The sequence below is a fragment of the Lepidochelys kempii genome, chromosome 8 (assembly GCF_965140285.1).
Source record: "Lepidochelys kempii isolate rLepKem1 chromosome 8, rLepKem1.hap1, whole genome shotgun sequence".
Taxonomy (NCBI): domain Eukaryota; kingdom Metazoa; phylum Chordata; order Testudines; family Cheloniidae; genus Lepidochelys; species Lepidochelys kempii.
Window position 1 is genome coordinate 48892065 of NC_136387.1, and position 12358 is coordinate 48904422.

General features: G+C 40.5%; 1 protein-coding gene across 10 annotated transcripts in view; it reads right to left on the minus strand.

Annotated features, from left to right (window-relative positions):
• Positions 1-12358, minus strand: part of RC3H1 (ring finger and CCCH-type domains 1) — a 99265-nt gene that overhangs the window by 19651 nt on the left and 67256 nt on the right. For 9 of the 10 annotated variants that reach the window (XM_073356427.2, XM_073356421.1, XM_073356418.1 and 6 more), the window contains exons 5-9: positions 10710-10885; positions 8483-8683; positions 7733-7865; positions 3692-3810; positions 1860-1972 (exon numbers count right to left, since the gene is read on the minus strand). In XM_073356427.2, the coding sequence (XP_073212528.1) occupies positions 1860-1972; positions 3692-3810; positions 7733-7865; positions 8483-8683; positions 10710-10885 (742 nt within the window). The remainder of the gene's footprint in view (positions 1-1859; positions 1973-3691; positions 3811-7732; positions 7866-8482; positions 8684-10709; positions 10886-12358) is intronic. The other variant, XM_073356422.2, reaches the window with a different exon arrangement.

The window sequence follows — 12358 nt, forward strand, 5'->3', positions numbered from 1 at the left end:
AGGACTCCAGGCATTACCAGAGCTGCTTCACTACAACTTTCCTCTAAAAAGAAAGGCTACACAGGAGACAATCAGCAAGAGGCAGTTAGTTTCTTGAGCAGGTCTCTAGCAAGAGTTCATTTAAGATATGCTGACACCTTGCTTCTCTCTTTTAGGAAAGCACTGACCCTCTAATTCTAATAATGAATCAAATAGCTCTTCACTGGAGTTCAGCAGAAGGGAAAGGCACAGATCAGAAACACAGCTCAAAGTTATCCAGCCACCTTTAGAACTTCAGTGAGCACACAATTTGAAACTCAAGATGAGATGACATTTTCCCCCTCCCAAAACAGAACTACTGCCACTGAAGCTGCCAATTGAGTCTGGATACAATAGATGCCACCTTCAAAACACCTGGAAATAACAGCACATATACTCAACTGTTTCAGAGCTGAGGTAATTTGGATTCACCAGAATACCAACGGTCTAGAACAGCTTTTCCAATCAGTACTTTACGGACACCACAGTGAAGGAAAAGAAAACTGTTTCCATCACAATGACGGCATAGGACTTTTACTAATTATGTGTCATAGCTGATCAAACTACATGAGATATCCACATCTGGTATGTTAGCTTCTTCCCTGTTTCACCTATCAAAGTTCATCTATATACCATGACAACCTGTGAGGATGACAGGTAGAGCCATGGTTAGGAGTAGAGAAGAACACACAGTTGAAGATAATTAGGTTCCAAACTATGAGTACAGTGTTCTATCAAGCTGTAAAGCATTCCCTCCCAAAGAGATCTTATTCTAATGTATAAGAGGGCACAACTGTGGTTCATTAATTTTATACAATCAAAATGTGGCATTTTTTCCCCTCTCTTTTTTATTTTTAAAGAGAAAATTAAAACATGACCATGAAGTAACATTTCTGAATATCCGAACTGGTATTTCTCAAAGTTAAAAAAGGTAACCTTTGGGCTGAGAACACTCATGAGTAATTTCAGCCCAAAATGCAAAAGTTTTGAGAAATAAGCCATATAAAATATAAATTTTGAACTATAGAATGAAATTCTAATCTATAAAAGCATCATCACTGCTTAGCTTTTAAAAAGTCCAAAAAAAACCCAACCTGAGACATTTAGACCAACACAATTCTGCTCTTTCAAATATTCGGCTCTCTCTAAAACTACAGCTTCTATAATTTATTTATCCCAGGATTCACTTGCACAGATGGCATTTCATTATATTGTTAACATTAGCTTTCCTAGTTTATAAGCCACTGTGTAAATGACAAGTTCAACAGAGTTACTGTTGCAAGAAGAGAGCTCTGAGCAAGGTTAACCCTCAGTTTCAAGCTCTTCAAGGTAGCGTAAAAGCTTGAGGTACAAGACCAAGAAAGAGCTGAAGATTTGAAGGATTATCAGCTCCAACCTTCCTCTCTCACCTGATTATAAAATTGAGGTAACGAGCAAAACACTTGGGAACAGTCAAAGCAGCGCACTTTGGAAGTATGTTTAAAATCAGGAAGAAAAACAATGCACTAAGTTTCAGAGTAGCAGTTGTGTTAGTCTGTATCAGCAAAAAGAAAAGGAGTACTTGTGGCACCTTAGAGATTAACAAATTTGTTAGTCTCTAAGGTGCCACAAGTACTCCTTTTCTTAATGCACTAAGTATGCTTGTTACAGGATTTTTAACTGTTCATAGCTGCCAAACAAGGCAAAGCGAGTTTAAGAAAGCACCAGAAAAACTTCTTAACTGGTAAAACACACCCACCCACCCCCCTTCCTCATTCTCACAATTCTGATAAATGGCTTCCATTGATAATGGCAGGGGAAAAAAGACAAGGAAAGGTTTTCACTATACAAGGCACTCTTACTTTTCTAATTCTTCCTGCGAATGTGCGAAGGTGCAGCTGGCTCCACGGGGACACCCTCCTCTCTGCTTCATGTCTCGGCACATATACGTCTTATACTTGCTGTGTTGAGGAGGCTATGAAGAGTAAAGACAACAAAATAAGGCACTTGAGTATAAATTAATGCACGGAATTAACCAAGAGGGTACTTTAGACTACCATGCTCTCAACAAAATAGGATGTTCAAAGTGAATAATTATTGACAAAATTTATTCAGAGATGACTGCAGGGTGAGATAAGCAATTGAAGGACTTGTGTGTATGATAATTTGATACGACTGTACACTGTACTCAGGATTAGGTACTATGTCAGCAGATCCAGTGCCAGATTTAAAGGACTCATCCATATCAGTGATTACATAAGCAAAACTATTTACTGAGGCTGGATTGGAACAGCCTGTGGGTTCAGATAACAAGCAAGTGTGGACAAAACATTACTGGCAGTTCTGAGCTCGGTGTCTCTTTTCACATTATTAAAAAAACACTTAGTAATCACAGATTGAGTGTTGGGGCTAAAACACCATCAAGTACCGTGGAAGCTACCATCATTGAAGCAAGCCAGAATTTCACAATGAGGGCAGAAAACTTGCTAAATTAACACCCATACCCAAATACCTAACTGATTTTAATGTTAATCTCCATTAATCTTAGTTATCTTAAAATGGCCATTTTTACTTAGCAGGCAAAGGGAAAGGGTTCTTCAAAGCCTGCAGAAAATTCAACAAGCTGTTTTTGCGTTACAGATTAACAAGTTATCCCATACTTGAAATTTTACCAGTTTAACACTTTACTTGAGTCTCCCTCGATCTCAAAATGGCCCATTACTACCCCCTTTGAACTTCACATATTAGTTACCTCTCACTGAAAATTCCTGTGCTGGCTGTATCTGAACAACATAGTAGTTGATAAATAAAAATTAAATTATTTTTGGGTGAACATTTTGGGAGCCAATCTTGGTCCCATGGAGGTCAGTGGGATTTTGAAGTTCCCCATCACCACTATTTACTTCAAAGGGAACTGAATAGTGCATGGGGTATGTGAGCATGTTGCCCTCTACTGGCTAATTGTACGTAAGAAAAAATGGAAGGAAATGTCCATCAGACATGAGCAACAGAGCTCTGCTAGCTATGTGGGGCACACATGCTTTTTGGGAGGTAGGAGGATTTGGTTTCTTGTCCCAGCTGTGCATGAAAACTATGGCTAGCTGATGGCATCCACACAAAGGCTGTAGTTACAATCCCATTCTAATGCTAATTTTGATCCCCCTTGCAGCTCCTTGCTTTAAAGACTGAGGTTTGGTAAATTATGTGATAGGTAACAACACTGTTTAGCTACCTCAGTTAGTTCTTGAAACAAAGGTTTTCAGTTTGGGGATGTATAATAGCACTTCCCTCGAGTTCCAAGTGTTAAGCTTTACAGAACCATTACAAGCAAGTAATACTGGTATTGCGTCCCTCAAAAGGTGCCACCTCATGTGTGAAATATGCCAGTTTTTAAAAAAAGCAACATTGGCACAAAGATTTTTTTTTTTTTTTTGGGAAAGGGGTTTGCTATTGATTTCCCTGTAGCTTCAGATGGATTAGATTTTCTTTTCTTCATCCTGATCTACTGTGCAAAGATGTGTGAGATGATTGCCTGCTGAGGACAATACTCACGAGGCACTACAATGAGACTCCCAAACTAGTTTTATTGAAGTATATTTGAAGCCAGGTCACATACAAATAAATCTGTGCCATTTGCTCCAACCAAAGTTTAGAGGCTAATAGTTTCCCAGATTCCTAATGTTCCAGTCTTTACCTGCTGCTGATCTGTTCCTTTCTTGCTGTGATTCTGAATGTAATCAACTAGTCCATGTACCACTGTCCTCACAGCAACTAATCCATTTTCTAGTTGTTCCCATGTTGGGGGTGGGGCATCTGCAGCATTCACAAGAAACAGAACATTTCTTACAATTAAAATTAAGGTGTTTCCACAACTAGTTATCAAGAATATTTCAACGTTAAAAAACCCAAAATACACAAAAATTTAAGTAGCAAACCTCAAGGAGCGCTTTACCAGGAATCAACAAAAAAAACGCTCGGAGTCTCTGTATTGATAATTTAAAGAACGAAAATTACAATGTCAGAGAACTGAGCTGCACAACAAGTTACATAAAATCAGCAAGCCAGTATCTGGCATGTTAGAAAAAAAAATTCAGGAAACACTGGTGCTTTAGTTCCTAGTTCAGCTTTGACAGACTGACAAGTAAAATCACTGCACATATTTTGATTTTGACAGTACTATAGAAACTTGACAAGCACACAAGTCTTTTGCACAGAAAATACTTGATCAAAGTCTTTGTTTTCACACCACTCTTTTGTGCAACTCATTTTAAAAATGCTGCACCAAAACATATTGGTTTAATATATCTAACTGTGACGGAACATCTCCGACGTACGTTAGTGTTTGGTGCATTGGAAGTGGATTGTTTTTGGAAGCAGGGTCTTTTCTGCAGGACAAGGCCTGTCCTCCAGATGCATGATACCTCCGCAAGGCCCTATATCACACAGACATTATTTTAGGCAATATTATCTACAAAAGCCAACATTACCCTAGATCACAGGTTCCCAAACTTCTTATTGAGTACACCCTTCTAGATCTACCAGCTGCCTGCATACTCCTACCCTTCTCATCACTGATATTTTGTATTCTTCTTAACACTACTGCTCTTTAGCCATTTGTCCATATTTCACTGTTACGTACAAATATAGTGCGACAGGGTCAGGCCAGATGGCTATAGGAGAGTAATAGAAGGCAGATATATTAGCCCCAGGCTAAGTAGGTCCCTTTTCCCTGGGTAAGGTAACAGGGAAGGTTCCAGAACAATCAGGAACCTTCTGGAGACTATTAAGACAGGCTGATTAGAACACTTGCAGCCAATCAAGAAGCTGCTAGGATCAATTAAGGCAGGCTAATCAGGGCACCTGAATTTTAAAAAGGAGCTCACTTCAGTTTGTGGTGTGCGTGTGAGGAGTTGGGAGCAAGAGGCACTAGGAGCTGAGAGTGAGAACGCGGACTGTTGGAGGACTGAGGTGTACAAGCATTATCAGACACAAGGAGGAAGGTCCTATGGTGAATATAAAGAAGGTGTTGGGAGGCGGCCATGGGGAAGGAGCCCCGGGAGTTGTAGCTGTCACACAGCTGTTCCAGGGGGCACAGCTGCATTCCACAGGGCCCTGGGCTGGAACCCGGAGTAGAGGGCGGGCCCGGGTTCCCCCCAAATCCTCCTAACTCCTGGTCAGACACAGGAGGAGTCGACCTGCACTGTGAATTCTAAAAAACGGCCAAGCTGAGGGCTGCCGTGAAGCTCCAAGGCGAGCAAATCCACCAATAAGCGCAAGACCCACCAAGGTAGAGCAAGAACTTGGTCACAATAGTTATAGTGCAACGTATACAATCAGAAAAAACACCCAAACCCTGATTAAGTTCTGATTTCAGTTAGACTGGACAGTTGCTGGGCAACTGAGCCCGTGCTGTACGGTGAATGGAGGCGAGAGCTCTGTACATCAGCATCTCTGTATCTGCGTTCTCCTGAAGTAAATTACAGTAGAACCTCAGAGTTATGAACACCAGAATTATGAACTGACCAGTCAACACACACGTCATTTGGAATTAAAAGTACGCAATCAGACTGCAGCAGAGACCAAAAAAAAAAAAAAAAAAAGAAGCAAATATGGTACAGTACCAAGTTAAAAGTAAACTACTAAAAATAAAGGGAAAGTTTAAAAAAGATTGGACAAGGTAAGGAAACTTTTTGTGCTTGTGTAACAAACTGAGATGGTTAAAAGCAGCATTTTTCTTCTGCATAGTAGTTTCAAAGCTGTATTAAGTCAATGTTCGGTTACAAACTTTTGAAAGAACAACTTTTTGTTCCAAGTTATGAACATTTCAGAGACACTAACAACCTCCATTTCCAGTGTTCATAACCGAGGTTCTACTGTATTGTATTTTATATAAAATTCCCACAATTTTAAAGCTTAATCTGAGTAGCCTATTATGAAAATGCAATAAATAAATTAAAACCCACCATTACATAGTTTTTCCTGCATTATCCCCCCTCCCCCACCCAAGATGTCTCACGAACACCCCCCCCCCCCGGGATACACTTACCACAGTTTGGGAACCCCTGTCCTAGATCATCTAGAGAGGCACTCATTGTAAAACACCACAAGTTACTCACTCTCTCTCTCCCCCAGATGCGAAACAATACAACTCCACAAATCAACCACTATTTAATACATGACAGAATCAGTAACTATGGGCCATCGGCCAGAATAGATATTTATTCTTTTATCTGGTTGATTACTCTTCCAGCTATTTAACCTAATCCAGCAGAAGATAATACCACTGGGTGCAAGCGCGCGCACACAGCGCCTTGAATCAGTGGATCTCAAAGTGCTCTACATACACTGAGTCTCAAAATCTATTACACCCATCAAATCTTTAATTTATCAGACACCCTCTAGCTCATATATTTATGAAAAATGTAAGTTGGGTCCAGGAACATCATCAAGGTAAGTCTAGATCCATTGAAGACTCATCTGCTGGGTAAAAGGAGGGGCACTGATGACTCCATCTCCTATAATCAGCCTCTGTCTAGTAGGTATCTGATACATTTGAAGTTCTGCCCTCCTATAGTTCCAGAAAGTGAAAAACACATTTCTGTCCTTTCTCCCTGCCCCAGAGTAGGAAGCAGGCAGGGGGAAGATCTGATATTCTTCCCCGCACCCTACCTGGGTGCTTTAAAGGGGAGGACTTCCATGACCAATACTCCTGCAGTCACCTTATGTTATTTTGTTATTCTCTCCTCAATTCTCTTCTGTGTCTTAGTTTTCTCAAGTAGCAGCAGCTGCCACTGCCCAGAACACTGCCATGGTACTTGATAGTTCCAGTGTTGCCAGGGATTAAATAGCAGCAATGCTGTCAAATTCACTCTATTCTTCTTTCCCACAGGTGTAAACAGCAGTAGAAGAGCTCTTTGGTAGATTCAGGAAGAAAGCACTGCATTTTTGGTTACTAAGCACTGACTGGTCCATATTTTGAAGGTTCTGTTTGCAACCATAAGAGTCAACTTTACAAACAACCAAAACCCCTTATCAGTTCCTGTAGTAATAGATAGCTTAGGCCTCCACACTCACTGGGGAAAGCTTCCCACTCACCACTAGTGAGTAGATTTAAGGCTATACATTTTATTGTACAGGTGGGTAGAGCAGTCTTCAGCCACATGAGCCTAGGTTCGCCTCACAGGTACCCACCTTAGCTCTACCATTTATTTTCTCCTCTCCTCTCCAATCCACTTCCCTTCCCCTCAAGTTCCCTCTCCAATCTGCATTTTCTTCTGCCTTCCCCACAACTTGGATTCCCCTTCCCAGTCCCTACTTTCTTTCTCCCCACTTCCTTTCCCCTGAAGGGTTCCCTCTTCCACTCTGTGATCTTGGAGGACTTCAGCCATTCAAAATTTCTGAGTAGCCAGCAAAATGGCATGACACTTCCCACAATAAACAAACTGCTTGTCTATCTAGCCTGACCTTTTCCTCCTCTGTGTAGTTCCAAAGTATTAGGATTAAGATTCCTCAATAATTCTTCCATGGAAAATGCCTTCTGATTTAAAAAAACAATAAAAAAAGAGTGTGTAGTCCAAAATTCTGAGAACCTACCACTGTAGAGAATATTCAAGACGAAAACAAACCTCTCGGGAAAAATTCAAGACACAGAGTTTTTGATTAAACAGCTAATACAGTAAGGCCATTCCGTTAAAGCAGACACTACTATGACCTTGCAAGATGCTAACAGGTTTACCTGGACTAGGGTCAATATTTGCCAAGAGCTCTAGGTGAGGTCGAAGCCTGTTCAGGTTGGCTGGGTCTCCAGTCCTCTGGAGAGCAATGGTTAGTTCTTGAACACTCTGTGCAAATGAGGCTGGGGTCTGCAACTTAAAAAATTGTAACAATTAACTTTCTACAGGCAAGGCAGCCCTCACTGCTTCTGCAGGCTACTCCACTAGGTCACAGAGTCACTTTCCAATTGTTTCATTTCATTTTCACCCAAGATGATTTCTTCACCATGTGCTCCCCTTTCTTCAATACGAAAGACTATACCTCAACCAAAGATACACCAGAGGCTTTGGTTCTCCCTGGATGTTCTAAGCCATTTATATTCCAGTAGCATCCAGTGACAGCAACAAGAATTGGAGCTCCATTGTGCTAGACCTCTCCTAAAGGCCCAAAGCTTTCTTTGGCCTCCAGACCAAGAAGTTTGCAATCTAATTTAACTTAAGTGTAATAAAGAAAAGAAAGGAAGGTGGGGGATGGATGACAAGGTAACAGTAATAAGAATTCTTTCTAGCTACCACCTCTATTGGAAGTGGATTAACTATGATGATGGGAGAACTTCCATCACTGTAGTGAGTAGATACACTGAAGTGCTCCAGCTGTACCACTGTAACATTTCAAATGTAGAATAGCCCTTCATCGACTCACGACGAGGTATTAGGTTACAAAACAGCTGGGGAAGAGAACAGATGGTTGGGCTGATTTGAGGTGGCTTTACCTTGTCAATGATGGACTGCATGTGGGATTTGTGGGACTGGTCTCCATATAGCAGCGAGGACCACTGATCCGGTGCAATGCGTAAACCTGCTTCCATGGCAATCTGCACAATCTGGGAATCATGTTCCCTTCGCAGAGCTTCATAGGTACGGAACTCCTCCTTCAACTGCATCAGGGAGGAGTCCTCATCACGTTTCGTCACCTGAAGGGGAAAAAGTTGCCCATTACAATGAGCCAGGGATAAATCAGATGGCAGTGCCAAGCTCAGAGCAAATACATTCTTAGATGAGTACCAAGTTTCCTCCTCCCAAAATAGTATTAATATCACAATGCTACACAGTAAACACCAACAAATGAGAATGGTTTCTCCTGACTAATAAGGGATAAGCTTTCCTATATTCATATATTGAAATGCTATGGAATACATTAACTCAGATGTATAGATCAGTGACTTGAAGCCTGATTCCAGATGTTAGAGAGAGAAGCATTGCATTCTAGATTTTTACACTGGTACCCATCACCATGGTGCCTGAGTTCCTTCACTTCATCATGGAAATCTTTCACCAGCAGCAACAACGCAATACAATTTCAGTTTAGTCTCTTTTCACTGTAACTTCATTTTGGTGAATTTTTGTGCAAAGAATGGACATACTATAAAAACATGGTGTCAGCAACAGCGTAGGCTTCCCTTATGCAGCTCTACCAGTGAATCTCACCTTTGATGTGCAGCACACCCCACACTAGTTCAATCCTAACCACCATACATACAACTCATTCAACATATCCTAGGGTATTCTACCAGCAAGTCTCTCCTAAGCAGACAGAACATAAGCTAATTTGTTTGGTGGTTTTGATACTGTTCATCCACTATGACCTACTCTGAGCCCAAACTTGCATTTCACTTGCAACTTAAAACCAAATTACAGCCAAAGTCCCCCTCCGTGAACTCTCTGAACATTCGGGACTTCACAAATGAGACCCATTCTGAAAATACAAGTGTCATACATTTAATCATAGAATCATAGAAGCGTGGAACTGAAATGGACCTCAGTAGGTTCTCCTGTCCAGTCCCCTGCACTCAAGGCAGGACTATATTTAACTAGATAATTCCTAATAAGATTTTGTCTAACCTGTTCTTAAAAATCTCCAATGACAGATTTCCCAACCTACCTAGGCAATTTGCTCCCATGGTTAACCATCCTGACAGTTAGGAAGTTTTTCCCTAAATCCAATTGAAATCACCTTTGCTGCAATTTAAGCCAACTGCTTTTTGTCTTATCCTCAGAAGTTAAAGGAGAACAATTTTTCACCCTCCTCTTGTAACAACCTTCTATGTACTTGAAAACTTACGTCCCACCTCACTCTTCTCTTCTCCAGACTGAAAAAAATGTTTTTTTTTTTTGTTTTTTTTTAAATCTCCCCTCATAGGTCATGTTTTCTAGATCTTTTATTGTTTTTGCTGCTCTCCTCTGGATCTTCTCCAATTTGTCCACATCCTTCCTAAAATGTGGCACCCAGAACTGAACACAATACTCCAACTGAGGCCTTATCAGTGCAGAGTAGAAGGGAAGAATTACTTCCAGTGTCTTGCTTACAACACTCCAGCTAACACATCCCAGAACGATGTTTGATTTTTTTTTTTGCTGTGAGTGCCCGCAATATTGTTGACTCATATTTAGCTTGTGATCCACTATAACCCCTAGATCTCTTTCTACTGTACTCCTTCCCAGGCAGTCATTTCCCATTTTGTATGTGGGAAATTGACTGTTCCTGCCTCAGTGGAGTACTCTGCATTTGTCCTTATTGAATTTCATCCTTTTTACTTCAGACCATTTCTCCAGTTTCTCCGGATCATTTTGAATTTTAATGCAAAGCATTTGCAACCCCTCCCAGCTTGGTATTATCTGCACACTTTATTAGTGTACTCATTCTGCCATTATCTACATTTATGAATATAATGAACAGAACCGGATCCAGAAATGATCCCTGTGGGACCCCACTCTATATGCCCGCCCAGCTTGATTGAACAACTGATAATGAATAACCACTGATAACTAATTTATAGCATAACTATAAATTCAAAAGATGCAAGCAAATAAAAGCCTTCTTTATTTGCAGACAGATTGGAGTGTGGTTCCAAATTTAATGAAGTCTTTTAGCATTTTCTGGGATATAACAAGTAAATCTTCCTTGCATTGTGGAACCTCCACGCAGGGTTTACTTCATACCTTGAAGCAGGAGGCTCTGTAAAGAAGCTGGACAACATGCCCAATGCTGGTTTTAGAAGCTTGAGGAAATCGTGGCTCCAATCTCTGCACTACAAAGAGAACCAAGACCTTTCGTGACAAAGCAGATCCATCTTCCAGAGCCAGCAGAACCAGCTTCAGTGCTTCCTCTTGCATTGCTGGAAAATACAAAGCAACAAAAGAAAAAAAAAGGAAACAAACCAAGAATGATCTTGCATTAATAACATGCTTTCCCTACAAATGGGTGCAGTAGGTAACCGAAAGGGGCAAGCAAAGTCACTCCAAAGCTCCCAGAAAGCAGTAGGGCATGTGGAAGACACTTTCAACACCCTTGCATTAATAATGGAAGGAGGGTGCAGGGATAGGAAACAGCAAACCAGCCGCCTAAGCACCAAACTTCTCAACTACCTCCCATCCCGCTGCAGTCAGAGCCCCCCAGCTTGTTGGTCCCACGTTATGGAGCAGCAGATGGAGTGTGTCCAGCCCTCTCTTTTTATGAGCTTAGGAGGAAAAAGGAATCCCCCCTTTTTCAGGGGAGGGCTAGGCACACAAGTCAGGGGCAGAGCAAAAAGAAAAAAAATTCATATCCACTCATCCCTAATATTGTGCTCTCCTCACTAGGGCTATGTTCTTCCAAAACGAGAACAAATGGAAGAGGCAAACCAGGGTGGACAAAAAATAGATTTTTAAACTTAAATAAATGTTTCCTTTTAAAAATAAACTTATTTAAAATAAATTTTTAATTATGAGAGCCTATATTTAGGCCTAAACTTATTCTAATCTATTACAATTATTTAAACTAAATTAAAATAATTCAACCACTACATGCTTGCTGCCAAAGTTTTAAAGAACGTCAAATCACTGAACTCGCAGAAGTTTGTTGAAGTGCTAGACCAGCTTTTGACAGCAAGAGCCTTGTCTGCATGTACAGAGTATTTTAATTCAGTTTATTTCAACTAGTTCAGTTCATTGACTAATTCATTCAAAGTTGAGAAATAAACTGGGAGATGTAAAAGCAGGAAAGCTTTTTTTCCTTTTCCAATATACGAATAAAAACGAGGTACAAGAGGATGAAATCTACCAGTCCTAAAATCTTGAAGGATGTGATCACTAGAAAGAATCAGTTCAAGTCACTAGCTACAGATATTTCCTTTGTTTAATAAATCAGTTATAAATGCAAAACATGTTTTGATAATCCTTTTCTCTGATGTATACAAACACATTAAGGTAGTTATATTTAACTAAAATAATTTTTTTTAATTATGCACTTAATTTAATTTTTACTTATTGTTTGTGTACACCTGCATTTGGATGGAAATTAAAATTATTTAGTAAATTAAAAAAATGCACCATTCACCATTTTCTAACATAGTAAAAACATAAAAATTAAGAATATGTACCTTAAACTACAATTAAGGATAAGGTTATGCCACAGAGGTCATGGATTCCATGACTTCCAGAGACCTGTGTGACATTTTCCACCTGAGTTCTTGGGGGGCAGGAGACCGCCAGGAGCAGCAATGTGCTGCCCCCACTCCCTGTCCTCCCCAGCTTCAGTCATTCCCTGTCAGCCCCCTCCCAAGGCCCATTATTTTTCATACAAGTCAGACAGGTCATGGGCTTCTGTGAAT